Genomic DNA, 25832 nt, shown 5'->3' on the forward strand with positions numbered 1-25832 from the left:
TCATTGACCTGAAATGCTAGGAATGCTACTTACATATGATAAAAATCTACACCAAAAATTTCATGCAATAAATAAACTAATATATTCATTAATCAAGTGATATAATAAAAGTTACTTACCTGATATCGTATTTCAATTTTATAATCAATATTATCAAGATTCCGTAGTTTTTCAGCATATCTAACATTGCTTTAAAATTGCTTTGTTTATCAATCAATGCTCCTTTTATTTTGAAATCTTTAAATTCCATATCATGATTCCAGTATCCATTATAATGCATAAAAATTAGAATTTCAAGATCTCCATTTCTGCAAAAAGTAAATTCTTCTTTATTTTGACAGTTTATCACATATGAAATCTCATTAAAAAAACTAAATTTTATCAAATATATATGTATTACCTCAAATTTCTGATTTTGTCGAGTTCATCTAAAATTCAACCGTTTCAATCAATATTCTCACCGATTTTGAGATGTATCGGTGTCTCAGGAATCGCGACTTCAATCAATTTCTATTTCAAATCATTTTTCTAAATCTCAATTTAAAATTAGGATTGAATCTAAGAATTTTTGATATGGATTAGGGATTGAATTTCAGAGCTTTCAAAATTGTAATATGTTCTTCAATTTTCACTTTTTTTTGTTTCATCAATTATGGTTGACGTTGTTAAGTGGCATCCCATTAATTAAGTCATTTTTGAAATTAAGTTAGCAAAAATGGTAGCGAAGGGAATTATGGAAAGATGACCAAATTTGTTGTAATTAAGTTTCAAAAACAGGGTATTATATTATATATGAAAGCATGAATTGGGGGCACATTTACGCTAATGTCCTTTTCACTTTATAAAATATAACTATTAATTAAAAACTATTAAAATAATATTAAAATTAGAGTACTAACTAAAATAAACTACTATATTAAGATAATTATTGAAATTAGAGTATTAGCTAAAATAAACTACTATGGTGGGATAATTTTCCAGAGTACTAACTAAAATAGACTACTTAAAATATCTAATAATTACTATTTTAATTGTTTTTAATCATATAGAATTTTAAATAAAATAAACTACTTTAATTATTATTTGATATTTTTCTATTTAATTTTCTATACATATAAAATTTAATATCAATTAAAAATATTAAACTATTAATAAATTAATAAATTATTTAAAATAGTAAATAAAATAAACTATTCCTACTTAACTACTATTTTAAACATAATTTGATAATTTGACGAGTCATACTACGAGTCACGTGTGAAACACATAAAGCGACACTAGTTATATAAATAATCCCTAATTAATAAGGGTAATGTATAATATCTTCTCATTTAAATAATAACTATATGTCTATTATTTAGATTAAAAATTTGAAATAATTTTCGGGAGGGGCAGTATGTATTTTTCCCATGCTAATATTGGAATGCCAAATCGGGATGAATCAGAAAACAAAAGAATCCAGAAGTTGGAGTCCAATATAACAATGGTATGACTCAAAATTTGTACCAAAAACATTACAAAAGTTATAGTATTATTATTATACACAGTTTATGGACATTGCATTTCCAAAGGCTATACATGCCAACAAAAGTATTAACCCTCCTTCCTGCTTAGAGATGTTAACCGTGAAAAACCTGAATATTCCTCGACGGGAGCAGGAAATCTGTAACTGTGCATGCTTGGAGAAATACGATTGTTTTTCTGAACTAACAGAAGTTCGAGGTAGGCATTTTGCTTTAGAAGACGGCCAACCATTTAGCTTTAAAATTGTCTTCATTGCATGTCTGTGTGCTGATATTGAACCAACAATATATATTCACCAAGGTTAGTCTTCGAAAGGCTAGATCTTGCCATAGTTAGCCTTGCATAAGTTGAATTCCTACACTAAAAGGATCTGCAGTTATATCAGATGAAAGAACAGAACTAAGATTCTCTGAGATTAACTGGGAAGTTGAATGGACAAGCATCATAATAACGGAAAGAAAGATAACACCGAGTGTCAACATCTAAGACATACTATACAACATGGAAACGTTGAAATAAAAATACTGAAATGAAAAATGGTGAAAGAATATATTTTACGAGAATGGGTAATAAAATTAAAGTTCTGAAGTATCATTAGCGTTTCAGAAACAAAAACATATTAAAATGTATGACTCGACAAGTTTCCGTGTGCAGCAAAGAAGACAGGCATTCTCTTAAAAATAAGTTGGATTGAATGATGATAAGACACAATAAGAAACTTTAGCATGTCTTGCACGAGGCAATCACAAATTCACAGTATGTAGAAGAATCACAAAGAAAATGATTTAATCAGTTTCCAAAGTTCCTAACCTCAAAGAAACTGGTCAACACAAGATTTTTGTCAGTCTAGAGGAAAATTAAATACCTTACAAAAAATGATTCTGTTTGCTGGTCAGGAATAGGAAAACCAGAAAAAACAGGTACCCGGTACTTAATCCTCAGAAGCTATGCTTGCAGAGTCTCAATATCTTTATTCACGTCCATTTTGGTCGAACACATTGCAAAATGCAAAATGCAGAAACCCCAAAGTTATGCATAAAGAAATAGGAAGAGCAGTTTCATCAATAGGAGAAGGCTTATCGGTTATATTTGTAAAATGACATTTCAACCTTCCTGCCAATTAAAGCAAAGGCTATTGCTCGATAATTTACTTTACTTAATCTACCAAAGATGCAAGATACCAAACAGAAGTTGCATAAAACAACACATACACTTACCAGTTTGTTAAGCAGTTCCTGTTATCAACCTTTCTTGCTGATCTAACTTTTTGACTTTTATAATGCCAAAGAGAATTTGGAAGCTGAAAAATGCACAAACTACATATGCTGCAATGGCTGGTACCTGGAAAAGAAAACCATTTATTAACCGCCATTAAATATCAGGAGTACAAATACAAAAAAACATGCATAAGAAGAAACAATTGCAAAAAACAGCTTACTCTAATAGAGTTGAGGTACAAAATTGTTGCAAGGTTTATAAGACTTCCAGCAGCTACTGCCTGTTGTTTGGAAAGGTGGACAATATAAAAGTAAATATTCCGGCCAATCAACACATATTAAAACATTGTCTTAAAAAATTATGAAAAAAACAATTCAACAGCAGATTTGGAGCACGGGCATATTTTACTGCTAACTCTATGAGGCAGGCACACTGACTCCTAAATTTCTGAACAAGTGAATACAGCCATACAAGGCATTTACGTACAATTTAGAATATTAAAATTCTGGATGCATGAGCACAGCAATAAAGGTATCTAATAGCCAATATAGAACTTTTGACCATGTGTAGCGTTAGTAAAACCAAGCAACTTATCGGATTCAAAAGCTATTTATTCCCAAACGAGCTAAATTATACTTATTCTTCTGTGAGTTTTTGATAAAATTCATAAAAGAAAGGCATGATAAGTGAAGGTGAACACTTTTACTACATTTTAGACACAAATGAAACCAGCTATAATGTCCTCAAAAGTTAAACATGCAAGCTTTCAACAGCATATTCCAAGAAAAGACTTTCTCATTGAAGTTCCAACGAGGCAAATTGCACATTTTCTTGAGGTATTTAATTCAAAGTACTGCAATTATGTAATTCAGATGTAAAATCATACGAGTGGGACTTAAAGCACATGAAAGAACATGGTATCCGCAACTATAAATGTCAGCCAAACCCCTCTTCATCCAGAAAAGCATCCGATTACAAACAGAGTTTGACATAATGTGAATTCATATAACAACAATAACACTTCAAGCTTTCAATTTAATTTCTTTTGAGTGTGTGGGAAATATGAGATCTTCTAGTTTTTTTGTCATTTGGAAATATTAGCTGTAGTTTCCTTTTCTGTTTTTATCAGTTCCTTAAGTCATGGGATTGTATATTTCTTTCCTTAGTTTATTTCCAAAGATAGAATTGTAAAGTTGATATAAGTTGTAATCTTGATAATGAATTATTCAAGCTGAAAAAGTATATTCAATTCTTTTTCTGGTTTCATGGTATCAGAGCCGGCCTTTCCAACGGCGTAAATATCATTGGCAACCAGCGCTAACCAAATGGCAAACTCTACAACATATTCAACAGAATCAACTGGAAACCCGATTGTTTCCAACCCTCAGTATATCGCTCCTTCTGATAATGCTTCATTCCAAATCACTTCACACAAGCTGAATGGGAGTAATTTCAGAGAGTGGTATCAATCAATCTTACTCGTGATGAAAGGCAGAGGAAAAATGGGATATTTGACAGGAGTAAATACAGCGCCACCATTAGAGTCAGCCAAATATAGTACATGGGAAGCTGAAAATTCCATTGTAATGGCATGGTTGATTAACTCAATGGATCAAAGAATTGGACGCTTGTACCTGTTCTACCAAACGGCAAAAGAAATATGGGATGCGGTGAAAGAGATGTATTCGGATCTTGAGGATATATCACAAAGTTTTGAAATTCGTTCCAAGATCCGAAATACGCGACAAAGTACATCATCTGTCACAGAGTACTTTAATACTTTGTCGGAATTATGGCAAGAAATTGATTTGTTTCATAATATCAATTGGAAATGCCCCGATGATGGAGTATTATATAGCAAAATGCTAGAAAAGGACCGAATATTTGATTTTTTGCAGGGTCTAAATCAAGATCTCGATGATGTTAGAGGACGCATACTCGGCATGAAGCCTCTACCCACATCGAAAGAGGCCTTTGCTGAAGTTCGACGTGAAGAGACAAGGAGAAAAGTGATGTCCCTGCCATCACAAAGTGCAGCAATAGAGACAGCAGCCCAGGGATCTGCTTTAGCTACAAATCGCTACAGTGAAGAAAAAGATGCGAAAGGAGCCTTTGGAAAAGATGTTTGGCGGTGTGAGCATTGTAAAAAACCTTATCATACTAAGGATACATGCTGGGATCTCCATGGAACACCTCTTGATTGGAAGCCTCGAACTCAAAGAAGAAAAAAGGTTTATGTGACTGAAATAACTACGAGTTCTACTCCTCAACTATTCACAGATGAACAAATGGAAGTGCTTCGAAAAATGGTGAATTCCTCCTCAGAGCTATCCAAATCTGCCCCATCAAATTCTAGAGGTTCTACAGCCTTAACAACTCACAAAGGTATTGTTTCTTTGTTTTCATGTAAAGATGTATGCGAAACTTGGATAGTGGACACAGGTGCCTCTGACCATATGACAGGTTCAAGATCAAAAATTAATAACTACAGATCATGTAAAGAGAAAGTTGGAATTACAGTAGCTGATGGGTCTGTATCTTCAGCGAAAGGGAGAGGAAATATAGAAGTCAATGGACTAAACTTGAGATCTGTTCTTCATGTTCCTAATTTGAAGTGTAATTTACTTTCAGTAAGTAAATTAACAAAAGGCTTGAACTGTTCAGTGACCTTTTTTCCTTCTTATTGTACATTTCAGGATCTGTCATCGGGGAGGACGATTGGGAATGCTGAGGAGCGAAATGGTCTCTATTACTTATCTGATGTAATCCCTTCTGTGAGTTTTAAGTCATATGCTAGTCTTTCTGTGTCTTCTGATTCAAACATTCAGTTATTGCACAAAAGGCTAGGTCATCCAAGCTTCTCTTATTTAAAACATTTGTATCCTCAATTATTCATTAATAAAGATCCTTTGTCATTTCATTGTGACTACTGTATTCTTGCCAAACAAACTCGTGCGTCTTACCCCCCTCACGCATATAAGCCTTCTAATCCATTCCATTTAATTCACAGTGATGTATGGGGACCATCACGAGTGCTAAGTTTAACAGGAGAACGATGGTTTGTTACCTTTATCGATGATCATACACGAGTATGTTGGGTCTACTTAATGAAAGAAAAATCAGAAGTGACCAAAATTTTTAAACAGTTTCATAAAATTGTGACAAATGTTTTCCAATCATCTATACATATTCTTCGAAGTGACAATGGCAGAGAGTACTTCTCTAATGAATTAAATGAGTATCTTCAAAAAAATGGCATAATTCATCAAAGTTCATGTGCATATACCCCTCAACAAAACGGTATCGCCGAAAGAAAAAACCGTCATTTGTTGGAAGTTGCCAGATCAATTATGTTTGCTAGTCATGTTCCAAACTGTTTTTGGGGTGAAGCTATTACTACATCTGCTTTTCTTATTAATCGAGTCCCTTCCAAAAATTTAAAATATCAAACGCCTCTTAGTAAATTGCTGTCTATTTTTCCATCATCTCGCATCTATAATTCTCTTGAACCTCGAGTGTTTGGGTGTGTTGCATATGTTCATAACGTTCAACCTAATCGTGGTAAGTTGGATCCAAAAGCCCTTAAATGTGTTTTTCTTGGTTACTCTCCCACGAAAAAGGGTTACAAGTGTTACCACCCTCCCACAAAACGTTTCTTTATCACTTATGATGTTTCCTTTGTAGAAAATCAAACTTTCTACTCCCAAATTTCTCTCCAGGGGATGAATGATAATCAAGGAGAGAAACATTGGGATCCATTTTCTGCCACTATTTCACTTCCTTTGCCCACTTCAATTATTCCCTCTGACATTGTTCAAGCAGGAGAGCCAAATATTTCAGCAGATCCAAAACCAATCTTAATGTATTCAAGGAGAGCTCCAACGCAAACTCAAGAGTCCAACCAAATGGCAGGTCCTAGTACTACAAACAATCAAGAAGAGGATGGTGGAGATAATCAAGAGGAGGATGAGACATATCATGAGAATGAAGAGCACACGAATGATCTTGACCTTCCAATTGCCATGAGAAAAGGGGTAAGATCTAATGCCAAAAATTTCAAATATCCTATCTCTGATTATGTTGCATATTCTAAATTGTCAGGAAATTTCAAGGCATTTACTGTTAAAATTGACGAGATACAAATTCCTAAAAATATCCATGAGGCACTTCAAGATCAAAATTGGAAGAACGCTGTGCTAGAAGAAATGAAGGCATTGAATGAAAATAATACTTGGGAGATGGTACAATTGCCAGAAGGAAAGAGAGTAGTTGGTAGTAGATGGGTATTCACAGTGAAATACAAACCAGATGGCAGTGTAGACAGACACAAGGCGAGATTGGTCGCACAAGGTTTTACTCAAACCTACGGAATTGATTACGAAGAAACATTCGCACCAGTTGCCAAACTTAACTCAATTAGAGTTCTCTTATCTATTGCTGCCAACTTAGATTGGAAATTACATCAGCTAGATGTTAAAAATGCTTTCCTCCATGGCATGTTAGAAGAAGAAGTGTATATGAGGGCTCCTCCGGGATTTGAAGTAGAGAAAGGATCAGACAAGGTATGTAAGCTAAATAAGTCTCTTTATGGTTTGAAACAATCTCCGAGAGCTTGGTTTACAAAATTTAGCAGTGTGATGAAGTCTTTTGGGTATAATCAAGGGCATGCTGATCACACCTTATTTGTGAAGAAGAATGAGTCAGGAAAACAAGCAATACTCATTGTGTATGTAGACGATATGGTAATCACAGGCAATGATGAGTTGGAGATTGAGAATCTCAAAAAGAGACTTCAAGCTGAATTCTTGGTGAAGGATCTTGGAGAACTTAAGTATTTTCTTGGGATGGAGGTTGCAAGAAGTCGTAAAGGAATCTTCATTTCGCAAAGAAAGTATGTACTTGACTTGTTGAAGGAAACAGGAAAGCTTGGATGCAAACCATCTAGCACACCCTTAGAACGCCACTGGAAGCACAAGATATCAGAAGATGATCCACCAGTAAATAGAGAGAGCTATCAACATTTAGTTGGAAAACTCATTTACTTGTCACTCACAAGACCTGATATTGCCTTTAGTGTGAGCACAATAAGTCAATTCATGCATGCTCCTACAAAAAGGCATATGGAAGCAGCAAATCAAATTTTGAGATACTTAAAAGGGAGTCCGGGCAAAGGTTTACTGTTCAAGAAAACTGAAATTAGAGATGTTGGATTCTCTGATTCCGATTGGGCTGGAGGTAATGATAGCAAGTCAACAACCGGATATTGTACAAAGGTTTGGGGAAATTTGGTCACTTGGAGAAGCAAAAAGCAATCTGTGGTTGCTCGAAGTAGTGCGGAAGCCGAGTATAGGGCCATAGCTCAAGCAACATGCGAACTTATTTGGATTCAAAAATTATTGACAGATTTGAACATGCCAATAACAGGTCCGATGAAGTTGTTTAGTGACAGCAAATCAACCATCAGCGTGGTTCATAATCCAGTTCAACATGATAGAATGAAGCATGTGAGAATTGACAGAAGTTTCATTAAAAATGAGATAGAAAATGGCACTATTGCATTGTCATATACACCTACCATGTCTCAAGAAGCTGATGTTCTAACTAAAGCTCTTCAAAAATCAAGTTTCAATCTTTGTGTTAGCAAGCTGGGAATGATTGATATCTATTCACCAACTTGAGGGGGAGTGTGGGAAATATGAGATCTTCTAGTTTTTTTGTCATTTGGAAATATTAGCTGTAGTTTCCTTTTCTGTTTTTATCAGTTCCTTAAGTCATGGGATTGTATATTTCTTTCCTTAGTTTATTTCCAAAGATAGAATTGTAAAGTTGATATAAGTTGTAATCTTGATAATAATGAATTATTCAAGCTGAAAAAGTATATTCAATTCTTTTTCTGGTTTCAGAGTGGCAGTGGCCAATGAAGAAAGTTACAAGGTTTACATCACAATAATATTCTTCAAGCTAATTAATCAACAAAAAAGATAATATCTACCATAAAAAATTGAGATTGTTTGGACATTTCATTACTTAATACTATGTTGCTTTTTAATATCTTATAGACCAAGCTATTTTTCACCATATTATCCTAAAGCTGTACCGATATAGTGACTAGCCTATTTAATGGAAATCCACAGAAATATGAATGTAACTTCTAAAAGTAAAGCTATCATCAATTTCTAAGTTAGACACACTTACACTCCCTACTGTCTTTTGCACAGCAGCCACACGCAAAAAAGCCCTTTCAGACTCCAGAGTTCTAACCCGGAGCTTTAAATCACCTTGCTCCTGAAAAAAAGTGTTAACTGCCAATCAGCACACCTGCAACCAATAATATAATATTGATAAAAACAGAGCAAGCTAGAACACAAGAAGCAATGGCAATGGGTCGAGTTTGGAGAGGGTTTTGAGACACCCTTACCCTATCCTTTTTGTGAATAGGTCGGGTAGGGTTCGATTCAGGAACGGGGCTGGGGCTGGTAGAGTCGGATAATACATATTATTTCTAAGAAAAATATAATATTAACTACAATTTTAATTATTATATATTGTTTTTCTATGTATAAAAGTATATATTTAAAATATTTGCCTACAATTGCAAAAATAATATCCAATACTTCATTCAAAACTTTATTTAAATCAACATAATTTTTAATTTTTATATTAAAAACATAAAACTTATAATATAAATAAGGCCAAACTATTTTTAAAATTCAAACCTTTGCGTCTTTATCAATTACGGCCAAACTTGTTAACCTTTTTTGTCCAATTTGAAAGTTTTTTTTGCAATTATGTCCAAAACTTTGGATTTCATTTTGTAAATCCAAATTTTTGCGTCATTTATCAATTGCGACCAAACTTTCATATTAATTCTATTTAGAAGTTAGAAAACATTTTTAAAATTTGGTAGTAATTGTTAAAAGATAAAAGATTTGGATTTAAAAAATGAAATTCAAAGTTTTGGACACAATTGCAAAAAAACCTTTTTCGACATAACTGTAAACATTAGAAGGTTCGGTCAAAATTGATAAAAGACATAAAAGTTTGGATTTTAAAAGTGATTGTGCCAATAAATAAAATCAAAGATCCATATCGGGTTTTGGATAGGGTATATGAATACCCTTACCCAACTCCATATTTTAAAGGGTAGGGTGTTATCCGTTCCGCTCGGATAGGATTGGACGGGTACCCTATGGATAGAACACCCATTGCTATCCTTAGTCAGAACTCCATCATCCTACCAATCGTTGGATAGTTTCTGCAAGCTTTTCAACTCTATCAGCCTGTCTAAATAAGTTGTAGAATGCACTAGACTGCCTGTCCCATCTCTTTCTGAGGTCCTGAAATATTATACATTAAATGAAAATGAGACATGTCTCATGCCTAGCTAAATAGGCCAAGTTTATATCAAATTCTTTGTGTAGATAAATAAGAAAGAGACAAATTACACCTTCACAAAAACTTCAACTCCAGCTTCGCGAAACTTTAGCAACTCAAGTGCATAACTACATAGGTAAAACACGCAAAAATTCAGACATGTAAAAAGAGCATGTGCAACCAAAATCTATAAAATTAAACAGAATTTTTGTTTTGGCTAAAAATAGAAGCGGAAGCTAGATTTTTCTCACGGCTTGGCAATCTCTGTTATATCAAACCGAGGGTCAAGACCCTTCCCAATGCCATCCAATACTGCAGAAGAATTTAAATTAATGGCCTTAGTTCATTGTTGCACTTGGCATCACAAAAAAAACTATAGATTCCATAACAGCACCTGAAAAGGCTCTAACAACAAATGTGAATGTGGCAGGAAATCGAAAAGGTTGATCTGCTGCAATGGCTAACAAGTCTTCTCCTGTAAAGAGAATCAAACAGATGAGAGTTCTACTTAATGTCCAAAATCAGGTGAAAAGGTTAAAAAGCTGCATTGTCTTTTCCATAGTGATTAATCCAATCCCATGAATTTATTCAACAAGCCAAAAACCTTGTTCGCTTATGGAAAACAAAATAGCAATGAGAATTACCAATTGCAGCCAAGCGTTGCTTCTTTTTCTCTATCTTTTCCTCCTTACTCAATTGCTTTTTAAATCCAAGTTCTGCTGTAGCCATTTCTCTCTCTCTTCTTTGAGCAGCAAGACGCTCCTCAAAACTGCCAAAAGAATCAAAAGTTCTTAGTTGCAATCACGTTTAAACATAGCCACTTGACATTAATTCACATTTGTGTCAATCATTTTTTCAAGAATTAACATTAGTATCATTAATCCTACTGGTAATACCCAATGTCAAAGAAAACTAGGTGTTTTTTTTTCTTCATACTACTAGAAATGTCACTTAGACCATTGCCATCTCACAAGGGGGCAAAAAGAACTGAGGGGAAGCTAGGCACCAGACGTTTTGTAGATCATAGCACGTACATAACTCCAGCTAGGTACTAAAACGATACTAATATTTTAAGGAACTAAGATACTACAGCAACTATGAGTGACCTCCATGGAGTTTAAAAGTATGACCATAAGTGCGCAACTGCATTCATACTTCTTTACTCCTCCTCACTATTATTTGAAGTTTGAACCTTAGAGTTATACAGTTATCATCCAGAAACAGTGGCCGAAATCAACACTTTGAGATTGCTCTAATAGCTAGCCAAAAGTGCACCAAAGACGTTCAACAGATCTGGCTAATCGCTTATCCTTGATCAACAAAAAATTTACAACTACAGCAATCAAAATGAGAAAGAAAACACTCTAATAAACTTAAAGCACCTGACAAGGAAGAATTGTGCAGTTCGTCTGACAGCTGTCATGTCTCCAGTAGGCACAAGAACACCCATTTGGACCATTGCTTGAAGAACCTACGTAAGACGAATTTTTTATTTTATAAAATCATAAAGACATCTAACCAAGTGAAAGACAATATAACTGAAAATATTAGTGTAACATTAACGTTAAGGAAATATAACCTGATGGCAGGCAACCTTAGTTAGAAATAAACTCACCTTATCAGGATCCTTCTCATAAACTCCATAAAAAGTTTCCAACAATCCTTCTCTTATGTTTGAACTGATGCTGCATCATCTCAGCACAGAAGACAGTCAATACAAAAATTTTAAGGAAACATTGAATTTGCAAAATCTACAGAGAATCAAAGAAGTACCTTCCCATCATGCCAAAATCATAAAAGATCAGTCGTCCACCGTTGACATCGTCAACAGCTATATTTCCTGGATGCTGAAGATTAAACATGACAAAGGGTTTCATTAAATGGACATGAGAAATTTGGAAAGACATTTAGTAATCTTGAATTGCAATTTCCGCATCTTCCATATTTGTTAAATAGAGTAATAATCATCAAAAGACTCATAAAAGCTTTTAAACTACTGAAAATAGAATAATAAACATCAAATTTACAACAATCTAGTAAGGAGATTCTTTAGTTTCTTTCCTTCTACATGTTCAGGCCCTTTGTTTTGTGATGAAAACTAAGGAGTGAAATGGAGTCCTAGGAAACGGAACAGTCTATCCAAACACAGCCTTAAGAACTTTAACACCAGAAACTAGAATTCTGCCACAACTTACAGGATCAGCATGAAAAAAACCATGAGATAGAATTTGTTCCAAGTAAGATTCAACAGCATAGCGGCCCAACCTGCAGCATGTGGCGGAAACAGAACCCAGTTACAAGTAATAGTCAAACTGACTGTCTCAGTTTAAAAGAGGCATATTATGTTATCAAAATCGTACAATTCGTGATTCGAATCTTACTATTCGATTCGATTCACCCCCAAATCAATTCGAATCTCTGAGTGAATCTCAAATTAAACTGAATCTATGCCGAATCTATAGTGAATCTTACTGAATCTACGATTCGTGCAATTCATTATGATTCCTTAAATTAAACAAAAAAATCAAAAAGATTGATATACCATAAATTAAAAGAGAAAAAAGAAGATTTTAATAAATGCAAATAATTTAGAAAGGAATTATCAATTACCCTCTTAACTCAAAATAACCCTTTCAAATACACTGGAGAAACAATAGTTAGTTTGTCAAACACTTTTACTACAATTATTTTAATTTTATTTGTTAAGAGTCTTAAGACTTTCATGTGTCAAATTATTGTATAGTTCATTTTTTTAGAAATATATTACATTTTACATATATTTTATGCAAGTAAATATTTTTTTAGATAGTATTAAAAACATAAATCGAATCTTACGATTCGATTCGATTCCTGATTCTCGATTCTCTAATCTAAGCATTTCGATTCTCGATTTGACAACTAAAATGTCGAACACAGGTTGTTACCTTTTACGATCAACACCCAATTGATCTATAGCTTGTATCTTATTAATTTTGATCCCTGGGACATACTCCATTGTCAGCACCTACATGGGACGACATCAGTAAAAGAAAGTTATTTTGATTCAGAAACTTAGTATTCATATGTTGAAGCTCATATTAACAGATGCAAACCTGTGGCGTAGTGAATTCCCAGTAAATTGATGGGACTTTGACATATTCCAGATCTTTGAAATTACTTGCAAATAGTTCTGCATTAGCAGCTTCCTTGGTGTAATCAATCTCCTGAAAATTGGAACTCACATTAGCTACAACTGCCACAAATAGCAATCCAATACATGCAAGGAAAAAAGAATCTATTCTAGTGATCCAAATATCTTTAAAATCTGCAAGTTAAAGATTAACTAGAAATATTGTTAAGAATTTATGATTTAAGTCCTACCGACACATAAAGGGTATGGCTTCATGCTGTTACAGTTTTAATTTTTCACAAATTTAACCGACCCTGACCACAAGAAGAAAATAACATAGAGAGGAAGAGCAGATCAGAAGGTACTAGTAATTCTGTTGGAGCAATTTCAAATAATCCTGTTTTCTCATTATTGTGTCCCATAGTGGATCATCCTTAATTATTAATATTTAAGCAGATACTATTCACATTTTAACTCTAATGATACCCCATTCTGTTACCATTGCTGGATTATTGGTTTCTGAATTCTGCACAAAATCAAATAACATTAATTACATTGTCCCCCATTTGTCTTTGGTGTGCATCCAATAGAACATTTAATTTCAGTTATAACTTGGTCTCACACTCACTACTTGAACCAGCCGTGTTATAACAAAGAAATTGCAAGGGATATTAATTGTTCCACTCAAATATAGCATTCATCAATCAATTATACAGCAAGAATAGTACATTCTAATTTGCATTGCCCGGCCAAAGATAATACCGAGGAAATAAAGGGAATTCACCTGATACAAGACATTAGCACATTCATCATAAATTGCAACCCAATCTCTCTTTGCACCATCTGACTTTGGGTCCACCTTCTGAAGGTATTCTGCTATTACCTAAAAGAATGACCAACACGTCCATGTGTTATAGTTTAAACCCTCAAAACTGCTGGAAAAATCAGAAAATGTTCAAGCACCAAGAAAACGAACCCTCAGGTTTTTAAGATCAATGTCAAAAAGATCCTTGAGACCAGGTCTTTGCACTTTCACCACAACTTCCTCTCCCTTCAATTTTGCACGATGAACCTGGCCTGTATTTTATAAATAGAGTTATAATTTTACACACGCATAAACGAAAAGAAAGATTATTATATAAGCTGTTGCATCACAGGGACTAACAAACAGCATCAAAATTACCAAGACTTGCAGCAGCAATTGGTTCATAGTCAAACCGATCAAAGATATTATTCAATGGGGCTCCAAGCTCCTCTTCAACTATGGCTAAGGCAGTGTCTGATGGGAAAGGTGGGACTTGATCCTGCAGAAAAACATCATTTCAGTTCATCCAAAGAGTCACAGAAATATATACCTAACTGGAAAGTAACCCAGTTGAAAGAACATGCAACAGAAAATGCCCAAAAAAGTATTGCTACAATAACTGCATTTTCTTAAAAATTCTTAGCCAGAATAATAGACATAACAGATATGAAACAAGCCGGGGAGACATAGATTTGATCACTGGAAAAATCTGGTGAAAAAGAAAAGAAAAAAAAATAGTTTATACCTGTAATTCTGACAGCTGATCAACATATTCCTGAGCAAGAATGTCAACTCTAGTGGAGAACTGCTGCCCAATTTTGATGAAAGTAGGACCTAATCTCAATATATTTTCCTTTAACCACTTAGCAAGGGCTTTCCTCTTTAGAACTTTTTTTTCCTCTGTCATTCCACCTGCACAGTTCCTCGCAAATTCATACAGAATGAAGTAAAAGGGAAAAATGGAAAGAAATAGACACCATGATTACACCTAGAAGGCGAGCATAAAAGAGAAGACATATTATGTGTAAAAAACATGAGTTACACTTGGACATCTCCATCAAAAATAAGACCTGCGATTTCAGTAACACAAAGCACCACCAATTAGGGAGCTGTCTGATTGGTATTCTGACTCTTCGGAAATTATGGAGATCTTGAGTTCCACACCGCCACATTCATATCTTTATATAAGAGTTTATCACCTTTATGGTCATACTGTGTAGCACACTCATTTTGGGCCTCCGATGAATATAATAACAATAAAGCACCAAAACAAAAATATACAAATAAATTCACACCAAACTAAACAAACAAAAAAGTTCTAAATTCAACTAAAAGAGAAGTCTGACCAAAATTTAACAATGTAAATTTTAAAATACCATTACAAATCCACCATCAACAAAAAAAACTGACCTCGATATGAGAACTTCTGGTTATTCAACCAAACTCTGAAGATGAAAGTTATAACAAATCCCCATATTTCTAAAGACCTTTGAATTGTGGAATAAGTTTTAAACCTACTCCAACGGCCACCAGGAGCAACAGAAACCTGAAAGACCAACCCGTAGTACATTATCAAAAGATGACATCAGAGTTCAAAATTCAGATGAAATACAAAGAGAATACACAGCTATTCAGTAGCACTAAAGAATGAAGGTAATCAACACAATACCAATTAATCCTACTACCCTAAACACTTCACTCAGTCAAGCGTTTCCCTTTCAATAACTATCAGACACTTGGCACTTGGCGTTTGGGACAGGAAACTTCATTTTTATTAGGAAACCTTAAAATGACACCATTTCGCAGAGTCTGTGTCCAAGTGTCTTGTTTCCCTGTGCCGGTGTCCGTTCGACAAACAATTTCTATTCAATTATTATAGTTAATAAAAAAATAATACCTCAACTTGCTGCTGCTGATCAGCTTTCTTAAACCAAGCGTCTTCTTTCCCAATCTCTTCAATTCTCTTTCTCCTACCAACCTCCTTCGAAAACTCCGCCGCAGCATTTTGATCTCCCTCAACAACCACCACTTCAGCAGACGAAGCGACGCCGTTTCCTCCATTTACATACTTTACCAAACTGCCATTACTATTATAAGAAGATGAAGCAGAGCCGTTTCCATTCACTTGTTTCAACAGCTCTCTTTCCTTCTCATCAATCAACAAAATCTCCTCTCTGATACTACTGCCCCGAACTCTAGTCGCCACCGTCCGGAGACGGAGAGCGGCGGTTTTAGCCGGAACTCTAGAGAGAGAATAGTTTCTAGAGAGAGAGAATCTGTGCTTTGAATTAGCAGTTGTTTTTGGAGAAATGAAACTGAGGTCTGGTAGTGTTAGTGAAGTAGAAGAAGCAGAAGCAGAAACTGCCATATCAATGGCGATTACTTAAGCTTCTGAAATTAAGAAACAAAAGTAAAATTAAATTAAAACCCTAAAATTGTGACATTGGTGTGAGGAAGATGAAGAAAATTGAAGGAGAAGGAGACAGATTGAATTAAATTATTTATTGAGATGAAAATAAAAATAAGTGAAGGAAAAAGGAGGGAAAAATAAGGGGTGAAGGATAATCGGACACGTGGCAAATGTGTAGATCAGTAAAGTGGAAAGCTCTGTGATTCTATTGGTTGAGAGAGTTAGAACTTAGAAGAGTTGATGTAAGCCACAAAAGATTATTTTGTCTGTGTTAGAATTATTTTTGACACCTTTATTTTCTTATATATATATAATTTGGGGAGGGGAGCGCTTGTAGAAGGAAACGAATCCATGATCTAGCAGTTTACTGTTCAGCGCTTATAACATTTGAACTATAACTCATTGGTATGACACCTTTAGTTTATTTAGCTTACAACTGCTTTTTTCTTTTATTTTAAGAAAAACCCTTTTAATCCAAAATTTTCATGGAAAAAAAAAAGATTATATTTCATATCTTTGACACCATCAACCCATTATGATATTCAAATATGAAACCTTTAAATTTACTCTAATGTCTAACATCATTTTTTTAAGGCCTAATTACTCAAAAACCCCTCATCTTTAAACTTTTTTTCAATTCCACCCCGACGTTGAAAATTTGTCAATTTTACCCACTTTTGAATTTTCCGTTTTCAATTGTACCCCAATATTTTAATTTTTGTTAATTTTTTTACTTAAATGATGAAATCATTCAATTAATTAAGTCTAAACATGAAATTAAATTCTTTTTTATTCAAAAAAGTACAAATAAGTCCTTTATTTTTAAAAACTAACTAAAAACCATAATCAAATTAACACTAATTTAAATTCTTAATTAATTTAACTAAATTTAAATAAATTTTAAAAATATACAATTAATATATGTGAGACATGGAGAATGTTTTAAACAAATTTCCAAACGCAAAAGACGTTAATTTAATTTTTCAGGGTACAATTGAAACACAAAAATACAAAATAGGGTAAAATTGACAAATTTTCAACGTCGGGGTATGATTGAAAAGGGGCTAAAAGGTCGGGGTTTTTTTAAGACATTAGGCCTATTTTTAAAAATACCATTATCTTTTCTATTTATTAACTTTTATTTATCAATTTTCTAAATCAAACAATATATGCATGTATATTATTATGCGTATCTATACATGGCGTAATGCTTATTGTATCAAGTCGGGGACTCGGGAAATTTTTAAGGTGAACAAAATATTAAGTGATATTTATTCTATATATAATTTCGCAAAAGTGGATATAATGTAAAATTAAAGGTAGATAAGATAAAATAGCAAGGTGGGCAAAACTATGTTATTAGATTTTAAGATTACACGTTTTTTCATTTTAATCACGCCGTTTAGATTTTCTCACTTTCATGCACAAACTACCATTTTTTCTCAAATTCATACACGGTGTTGAGGTGTCACGGCTCTATTGGTGTAATTCGCTGAGGTGGAGGTCATTTTACACCGATGAACAAGTGTCACCTCAGCGTTGTGTATAAATTTGAGAAAAAAATAATAGTTTGTGCATTGAAAATGAAAAAATTTAAACTACGTGATTAAAATAAAAAAACGTGTAAAGTTCGTGATTTTTTTTGACATTAACCCTAAATTTTATATTAATGATATAGCTTAAAATTTTAAATTTATAAAGTGGATAATTGCACAACATAAAAGCCTCCCATGATGAGTAGTACTAATATAAAAGTGCACTATGGGGTTATCTTAAAAAATGAAAGAAAGAACACTGAGGACATACAAATTTCTGATGTTGAAGTCTAAATATATAATCTAAGTCCATCTTACAAAAATTAGAAAGAGCACAAGAGCAATCTATACGTACAATAAATGCACAAAACGTAATTCACATAATACATTCGGACAAAATATGAGTAAAAAATAGTAAATTAGTAGTTTTCTCTTATCTCGGACCTGACAATTCCACGGCATGGAGGTTCTCAGTGGAGTCGAGGATCCATTCAGAGCTTCGGGATGGAGCTAAATCGTTCTCTTGACGAACTACCTCTACCTTTTGCCACTCTTCCCATCTTTCAGCCAACCCATCACCTTCGAGCATTCTCACAACCTCGGCCATCTTAGGCCGCTCCATTGGGGAGCTTTGGGTGCAGAGCAATGCTACTTGGATTAGCTGTTCTACTTCAGTGTCCACATAATTGGTTTGCAGGTCTGGATCAACAAGCATTTCCAACTTCTTCTCTTTTAGAAGGGCTTTAACCTGCAAAACATGCGGATATGTGAGCAACCATGCAAGTAATACTAAATGAGACGTCAACATAATGAAATTTCTTTTGACTTTAAGTCACATTATCGAGATCTATATTTCGGCATTTTGTTTCCATTTCAGGAAATGCCTCTAAAATTCCAAGACTTTGTATTTATAAAAAAAATTGTAAGAAATTGTGTTTCACCGTTTTGTTACTTTTTATTTCAGTACAACATAGTTGAACAATAAAGAAAAGTGAAAAAACTTAATAGGAAATGAAAGTAATGAAACATCAAACATGAATTAGCACAAGTCAATACTATAATATTAGCATTGTTCATTCTAATACTGATCATATAATATCCATCACTGGATGATGAATGCATAAGAATATTAAATTGATTCATGCAGACAAAATTAGATAAGAATTCATCTGATAAATAATACATAGGAAGGAAAGCACTGAGTGCATTACCCAATCGAGCAGCATAACATCATCATCATTTGCGAGCCTTGCAAGATCAAATGCTCTCTGCCCAGTGATTAGCTCTAAAAGCATGATCCCGTAACCAAAAACATCAGTCTTCTCTGATGATTTTCCAGTAGAGAGATACTCTGGAGCTATATGACCAATTGTCCCCCGTACAGCAGTTGTTACATGGGTATCTTTATAGTCCATGAGTTTAGCCAACCCAAAGTCGCCAACAACGGCCTCAAACTCCTCGTCCAATAATATATTTGCAGCTTTCACATCACGATGAATAATCTTTGGATCACAATGATCATGTAAATAAGAAAGGCCTCTTGCAGACCCTAATGCAATTCTCTTCCTTGTTGGCCAGTCAAGAGGGGGTTCTGATGGGGGACGTTCTATACAAATGAAAGAAAAAAGATCATTTGTCCTCCATTTGTACATAGCAAAGGAATACTTCTGTTATAAAATTTGATTTTAGTTATTCTCTGTGTAAGACAGCAGAGGCATGAGCCAGCAGAAACCAAAAGGATCTCTTTGGCATTGTTCCATAAACATTTTGCAAGGTAAATTTCACATGTTTCAGTGTTTAAGTTTAGTAAAAATATTACAAAACAAAGAGTGAACTAATACAAACGGGATAAGGCTAATGGGTCGAGTGGTTGATAGGATAGTGATGATAAAATTTTGCTTGAGAAAAAGGATCCTTTTTGAACAAAGATATCAATTTTGCTCTAATCAATCACTTAGGCACCGTTTGGATTGATGGATTCTAAACGATGGATTCTAAACAATCCATGGATTTGGACAAAATCCATCGTTTGTCTAGAAAAAAAATTAATAGAATCCATGGATTTATAAATTCCCTCATTTTCTACAATCCATCATTTTTGAGGGTTTTGATTTCCCACTTACTAGGTGGGAAAGTCCAAATCCACCATTTTTTATAGATGATGGATTGTTGTACTATTTATTATTTTCCATAAATAATATTAAAAATCCATTGATTTTATATTCAATCCAAACGATGGAATTTTAAAATCTATGGATTTAAATTCCATTGATTTAAAATCCATCGATTTTGCTAAAATCCATGGATTGTAAAAACCCTCAATCCAAACGGTGCCTTAAAGAATAGTTTATACTTTTAGTAAACAGTTTTTTCTCTTCTTTCGAGCGTATATAAAGAAACAGGATGCATTAACATGGCAAGTTTTGATAATAAAAGACCAACGGTACCAAAATCAAGCTAACAAGCAGTACCTCTTAGACATGATGCAACGCTTCCATTAGCCATGTATGGATAAACAAGCAGTCGTTCAGTTGGTGTCATGCAAAATCCACGCAGCCGAAGGAGATTCCGATGGACAGCCATGCTGATCATTTCAACTTCTGTTTGAAATTGCAATTCTCCTCCTGGTGTTCGCTCCTCTTTAAGTCTTTTTACTGCCACCAATGTGCCATCAGCCAAGCGTCCTTTGTACACCTTACCAAATCCACCCCTGCCCAGAATGTTCTTATTGGTAAAAGTATCTGTTGCAACTTGAAGTTCTCGCAGGGAAAACCTTTTAAGCTGTCCCAAGTGAAGTTCAGGATCTTCCTCACCTGAAAAAAAAACGAAAGTCAAAATCAAATTCTAGTTGCAGATTTTGCAGCTAATCTACTTTGAACATGAAACCAACCAGGTACGTCAAAGAAATGATCTGGTGGCTTCCTTCTCTTCCAATATGCAAACCAAATAGCAGGAGCAGCAAACAGTAAAGCAGCACCAGCAGCCACTCCCCCAGCAATTGCTCCAGTGGGGCTATTTTCTCCTGAAATCATTATATAATTATCATCCTCTCATTGTTATAGAACTCAACCCAGCATTTGGAACTCACTTAAATCAATTTCACATGTAAATTCCATTTCCTATCAAGCTAGCATCGGTAGGCAAAAATCGGAAAGAATATTCAACTCCATTGCATTGTCTAATGCTTTTTATGCATTGGTCAGTGTACAGCTTGAAGCGAAACAGTAGATTCTGTAATGCCTTTCCTTTTCTTTTTCTTTTTTTGAATTCAGCAATGTCTTTACATGCTTATCCTTGGAATATCATATTACGTCCAAGCAACAAGAAAATTTGGGCTATGGGAATATTGCATCACTCAATACCAAAAGAATAAGACTAGGTTCTTTCTTCCACATGATTGGCATAGGGGACTACCTGGATAGGGGGCAGTGGATGTTGGAACAAATGGTGGTGGCGGAGCAAATGGCGGAGATCCGGGACAAGGCTTTCCAGTAACTGGCCCACATAGAGCCAGGTTATTTGCAAAACTGCAAAAGGCCAATCAGAAAATAACTAACTGGTCCATATTAGTCAAAGAAAATTCATAGTTTTGATTATAAGCAAGAAAACCTGATGGGGGTAAACAGTGAAAAAGATCCGTTGTCGGGCACGGGTCCTGATAGACGATTGTTTGATAAGTCCCTGCCACCGACATTATTTAATATTAATATTATACCATTATAAAGAAGATGAAACTGGCGGATGTAGGGAAGTAAATAAAGTTGAGTTTATATGGTACTTACAAGACTTGCAGTGCAGTTATATTAATCAAGGACATAGGTATTTGACCTGACAGGCTATTGTTGTTGAGTCGACTATCCTTACACAGAGACATAAAAAATTTAATGTTAAGTTCCATTCTTAATATAGGTACAGATCCTGCAGCATTTAACAGACATATTACACAGCCAAGAGATACTAATCTAAGTTAAAACTGTATTTAAGTCTAAGAAAACAGAAAGACCAACTGACCTCAGTAGCAGTTATAAAACAGAATCTCCACCGTAACAGATGACAAAATTCAATTCAAAAATTATACCATTCTGGCTTAAAGATCTATTGTAATTACTCATATAATAACTTGCACCTTGCTTAGCATTTCCAAGCAATTATGTACTAAAATTTCCCTTCGAACTTTGAATGATGATGCATCTTACCGACTATGATAATGCTTTTTCCAATAATGCTAAGTGATACCATTTAGAAAAAAGTCTAATTGACAACAAATCATTAATATGAAACCTGTTAAATATGAATGTCAGTAGGTCCTTCCCTAACAGCTGTTATATTGTCATTAGAGTGTAATTAAAGGAAAAAAAAAAGAAGTTATAGACATCGAATCAGCCCTTGAAATCTATTTGTTCCAACTTTCTATAGTTCTAGGTCCACCAAATTTCTAGAATATTCCTGTATGCAGATGCTCCATAATAACTAGCAAATAGTCCGTTATTTTTTCAGCTTTATCATTCTTGTAGAGTATCTAAACCTTAATTTAGAGACAGATATGAGAGCAAACATCAAATTATCAGAGTATCATAAAAAAGGAATCTATTTTAATGCAAACAAAGGAGAGGACTCCAAATTTACCTCAAATCTCTAAAAATGAACAAATAAAATGTTTAAAGGCCTCCTTTACAGTATTGTTTATGACTAATGTTTACCAAGATTATGCTCTTAGATGTTCATTAACAAGATTAAGCATCGTGGCAAGTTCAATGATAAATAAGTTCTTTCAGGGAAACAAAAAAGAAGCACATCTAAAAAAAGAAAGAAAGAAATTGCATAGTTAAGGTAAAGGAAGTATATTCATACAGGAAACGCAGTTTCGTCAGTTTGCTCAATGTATCTGGAATAGGACCAGTGAAACTGTTCAAGTAAAGATCCAAGCTCACCAAGTTTGTTAAATTCCCAAGATCACTAGGAATTGGCCCACTTATGTTGTTTCCATAGAGTTCTCTGCCACAAGACAAGATTAACCATAATTCATGAATGGAAGTGTTTGATACAACAAGGTGCACCAATAAAATAGGTCAGCCAGAACCAAAGAATTCTGTGCCTATTTCCAATAGGCAAAACCAAATAAAGCATGTCATGTGTGAATGTGAGTGCAAAGCATATGACCACTTTCTTACACTGTGGTTGACTAGGACTTTAACAAGGTATAGACTTCACTAATCAGCGCACAAACCCAAACTAAAGCTTCTATGTTTAAGCAGCGCATGATTGGGAAAGTAGGCAATTAGATCCAGTAAAACGGATCCATAAAGTAGTAATCATCTATGTGTTTTTAATGAATTATTGAGCTCGTTTCATCTCTTCTTGGTCCAAGCAACAAGGATTTCTATCTGCACTTCCGGCTATGCAGTAATCGTGTAACAAGGACACAAAACTCATATGTGCAGACTTAACTACTCAGACTACTTAGATGAACAGTAATAGCTGCCAATCATGAGAAAGCATAGAAACAAAAAATTGTCTTCAGTATTTTTAACAATAGTAAATTAATCATCATTTGGTGCTGTAATTGTTCTACATTTGAAGACTTGAGAAAATGCAACAAATATAATAAATAGCTTTAGTTTCATTGTATTAGTATCACACATCAGCCAATCGGAAGATTAATTGTCTAGAACCATAGTTATCTCCAAACTTAAAGTCACTGAAACTTATTGCTCCTTATTAATGCATTGGTTTTGCATCATTAAGCTTAGGCTAAAAAGGTTTCAAGGTCCTCCATTTACAACTTCAAGTCAAACAAAATTGACAAAAGCGAGAGAGAACACTTGCATAGTGCTAACTTTGCCTAGAAACCTAAATTCACTCATGGTTGTTTGCCATTTTTCGCCCCTATATTTCCCTCTCTTACTAGGAAGAAGACATTTTACAAAGTCTAACCTATTACTATGCGTTGCCAACTCACAAGTTTCAAAAAGTTTATAAATAGATACTTAGCTACTATTGACGTTTGGCTATACTCAGAAGAATTAATTTCAAAAAATTGTTATTAGTATATAAAAGAACAAACTCAATATCAAGATTTCAGTAGTGAATAACCAGAAAGACTGAAACATACAAAAACATCTTTATCCTTAGGAGAAAAAATTAAATTGGGAAATGTCATTGCGAAAGAAGAGAGTTAGCAGTATTATAAGACGTGATATCTAATTGAACAGAGTGTAAGATGTTAAATATGACTTACAGGTATTGTAAATTCTTAAGTTGGCCAAGTTGTGGAACTAGTTGACCAGATAGTGCTGCATTGCCAAGGTCACTGCATAACAATAAAAGAAATTAGCTTCAACATCTGATAATAGATATAAAAACTTACAGAAAATGCCAAAAAATCAAAAGAAGTACTTCCAATGAAAAGTTGCTTACACTCTAATAACACTATTTTCATTGTTACAAGTAACATGAAACCAGGTGCAGGGGTTAACAAGGGTAGGATCCCAGCTCTGCAGCACATTGTTAGGATCTTGTAAATTTGTTCGGAGGTTATGCAAAGCATCGCCTGCTTCCACATGCAAACATCTTTGATCAAAAACAGAAATTTGTAGAAAGTAGCATACTACAAGTTGTAATTTGTTACAGCATAAAATAAAAGAAGCTGTAACATTCTAAAATCAAATTACATGACTGCACGATTTATATGGAACAGTAAGCTGAACATGTTAAGCTTAAACTCAGCAACGCGTTTAAAAAAATTAACAAATCGCAGCCTACCAATAATATGAACTTCCGACACAAATACGTATCCCCCCGTAAAGATGGTTATATTAAAGAAACCGGTAGAGTTTCTTCCAGTAATTCATGTCTCGAAAAAGTTGATTACTTGATGAAAAGTGAAGACAAATGAGTTGCTACTACTCCAACTTTAATCTAATTTCACTAGAATCTTTATCTATGAGGGTGAAATGCAAGAGAATATAGCACTTCACCAGTCAGAAAAGTGAACTTTTGTTAGACTAAGTGAAAGAACAGTATCACCATACCAAGAAAAAATAAGTTACCATCTGTGCAGAACTTCCCATTATAAGCATTTACCCTTTGAAAAAAGATGCCATTGTTGAAGAGAAACAATAAAAATAAATGAAAAGCAAAATAATGAGCATAATGTATATGATATCAATGGAAAAGGACACTAAAAAAAATTCAAATAATAACAACTTAACATATTAATTTAACTTATGAAAGCTGATCTAATCATGTTATAGCAGTCATTATCAGAAAATGACAACATATTATCACAAAATCACTCACAGCTACTCTAATTGAGCTCATAAAATATGACAATATCAAAGAAATTAGAGAACTACAAAATTCCAAAAGTGCCAATTAAAATTAAAGACAAAAATAATTAAAAAGTGAAGAACCTTCCATATTTGCAGAGATCCTTGAAAAAGGGTGCAGAACCAAGATGATCCACACCAAATTCCAAAACCCAGTAGCTTTTATGTCCATCAAGCTTGAAAAATTGGTCATCCATGCAAACCCACATCAGAAAAGGCTGTATCTTGGAACTTCATTTAACCAACAAAAAAACAACAAATTAAAGCTCAAATTTTTACACCTAAAAAATAAAACCCATCACTAACAACAAAAACACTAACCCATTAATTAAAAGAGAAAATAACAAAATTGGGTAGATTGGATTTATGTTGAGTGAGAAAGATTCTTTGAAAAATTGTGTCAAAATGTGAAACTTTAGGGGGGTACTTTTGTGGAATAAAAATAGAAAAATGGATTCTTTTTTGTTCAGTGCTTTATTGTTGATGATGGAGTTGGAAGAGAGAAGGTGGCGTGCAGTAGTCCAGTGAG

At 34.1% G+C, this 25832-nt stretch overlaps 3 protein-coding genes across 10 annotated transcripts; 1 reads left to right on the top strand and 2 right to left on the bottom strand.

Annotated features, from left to right (window-relative positions):
- Window positions 1-1444: 1444 nt before the first annotated feature.
- On the bottom strand, window positions 1445-16533 carry LOC126654905 (protein ACTIVITY OF BC1 COMPLEX KINASE 8, chloroplastic). 8 transcript variants are annotated; one of them, XR_007632789.2, is made up of 22 exons: window positions 15928-16533; window positions 15441-15576; window positions 14776-14942; window positions 14409-14529; window positions 14202-14302; window positions 14010-14108; window positions 13209-13319; window positions 13041-13120; window positions 12312-12381; window positions 11890-11963; window positions 11732-11801; window positions 11499-11587; window positions 10761-10885; window positions 10511-10591; window positions 10368-10428; window positions 10190-10244; window positions 9981-10079; window positions 8938-9027; window positions 2963-3022; window positions 2742-2865; window positions 2390-2492; window positions 1445-1879 (listed from the first exon to the last, which is right to left on the bottom strand). XR_007632789.2 is itself a non-coding variant. In XM_050348906.2 (21 exons), exons 1-20 carry the CDS (start codon window positions 16396-16398, stop codon window positions 2749-2751), a joined length of 2277 nt encoding a protein of 758 aa, XP_050204863.1. In that variant the 5' UTR covers window positions 16399-16533; the 3' UTR covers window positions 1445-1879; window positions 2742-2748. The 8 variants fall into 8 exon arrangements, 5 of the variants coding, with proteins under 5 accessions (XP_050204863.1, XP_050204864.1, XP_050204862.1 ...); XR_007632788.2 differs by having other exon boundaries at window positions 1445-1884; XR_007632787.2 differs by having other exon boundaries at window positions 1445-1894.
- On the top strand, window positions 3799-5662 carry LOC126654907 (uncharacterized). Its single transcript, XM_050348911.1, has 2 exons — window positions 3799-5127; window positions 5439-5662. The coding sequence occupies exons 1-2, from the start codon at window positions 4068-4070 to the stop codon at window positions 5471-5473; spliced, it is 1095 nt and encodes a 364-aa protein (XP_050204868.1). The 5' UTR covers window positions 3799-4067; the 3' UTR covers window positions 5474-5662.
- A 1710-nt stretch (window positions 16534-18243) lies between the features above and the next one.
- LOC126655913 (LRR receptor kinase BAK1-like) lies at window positions 18244-25832 on the bottom strand. The gene is made up of 12 exons (XM_050350282.2): window positions 25625-25832; window positions 25388-25534; window positions 24393-24525; window positions 24214-24285; window positions 22827-22970; window positions 21758-21829; window positions 21585-21656; window positions 21390-21502; window positions 20866-20997; window positions 20447-20788; window positions 19187-19581; window positions 18244-18723 (listed from the first exon to the last, which is right to left on the bottom strand). Exons 2-12 carry the CDS (start codon window positions 25494-25496, stop codon window positions 18409-18411), a joined length of 1899 nt encoding a protein of 632 aa, XP_050206239.1. The 5' UTR covers window positions 25497-25534; window positions 25625-25832; the 3' UTR covers window positions 18244-18408.

Source organism: Mercurialis annua, linkage group LG7 (assembly GCF_937616625.2).
Source record: "Mercurialis annua linkage group LG7, ddMerAnnu1.2, whole genome shotgun sequence".
Classification (NCBI taxonomy): Eukaryota; Viridiplantae; Streptophyta; class Magnoliopsida; order Malpighiales; family Euphorbiaceae; genus Mercurialis; species Mercurialis annua.

Excerpts from the sequence above, each read along its gene's own strand:
- LOC126655913 (XM_050350282.2), bottom strand. The coding sequence starts at position 25,496 with ATGACCAATTTTTCAAGCTTGATGGACATAAAAGCTACTGGGTTTTGG. Across the intron at positions 24,526-25,387 it reads GATCTCTGCAAATATGGAAG|GCGATGCTTTGCATAACCTC; the intron begins GTTCTTCACTTT and ends ATGTGGAAGCAG. Across the intron at positions 20,998-21,389 it reads ATCCACTGCCCCCTATCCAG|GAGAAAATAGCCCCACTGGA; the intron begins GTAGTCCCCTAT and ends TAATGATTTCAG.
- LOC126654905 (XM_050348906.2), bottom strand. The coding sequence starts at position 16,398 with ATGGCAGTTTCTGCTTCTGCTTCTTCTACTTCACTAACACTACCAGAC. Across the intron at positions 14,303-14,408 it reads AATTGCTGCTGCAAGTCTTG|GCCAGGTTCATCGTGCAAAA; the intron begins GTAATTTTGATG and ends TATAAAATACAG. Across the intron at positions 10,429-10,510 it reads TGTTGTTAGAGCCTTTTCAG|TATTGGATGGCATTGGGAAG; the intron begins GTGCTGTTATGG and ends ATTCTTCTGCAG.
- LOC126654907 (XM_050348911.1), top strand. The coding sequence starts at position 4,068 with ATGGCAAACTCTACAACATATTCAACAGAATCAACTGGAAACCCGATT. Across the intron at positions 5,128-5,438 it reads AGCCTTAACAACTCACAAAG|GATCTGTCATCGGGGAGGAC; the intron begins GTATTGTTTCTT and ends TGTACATTTCAG.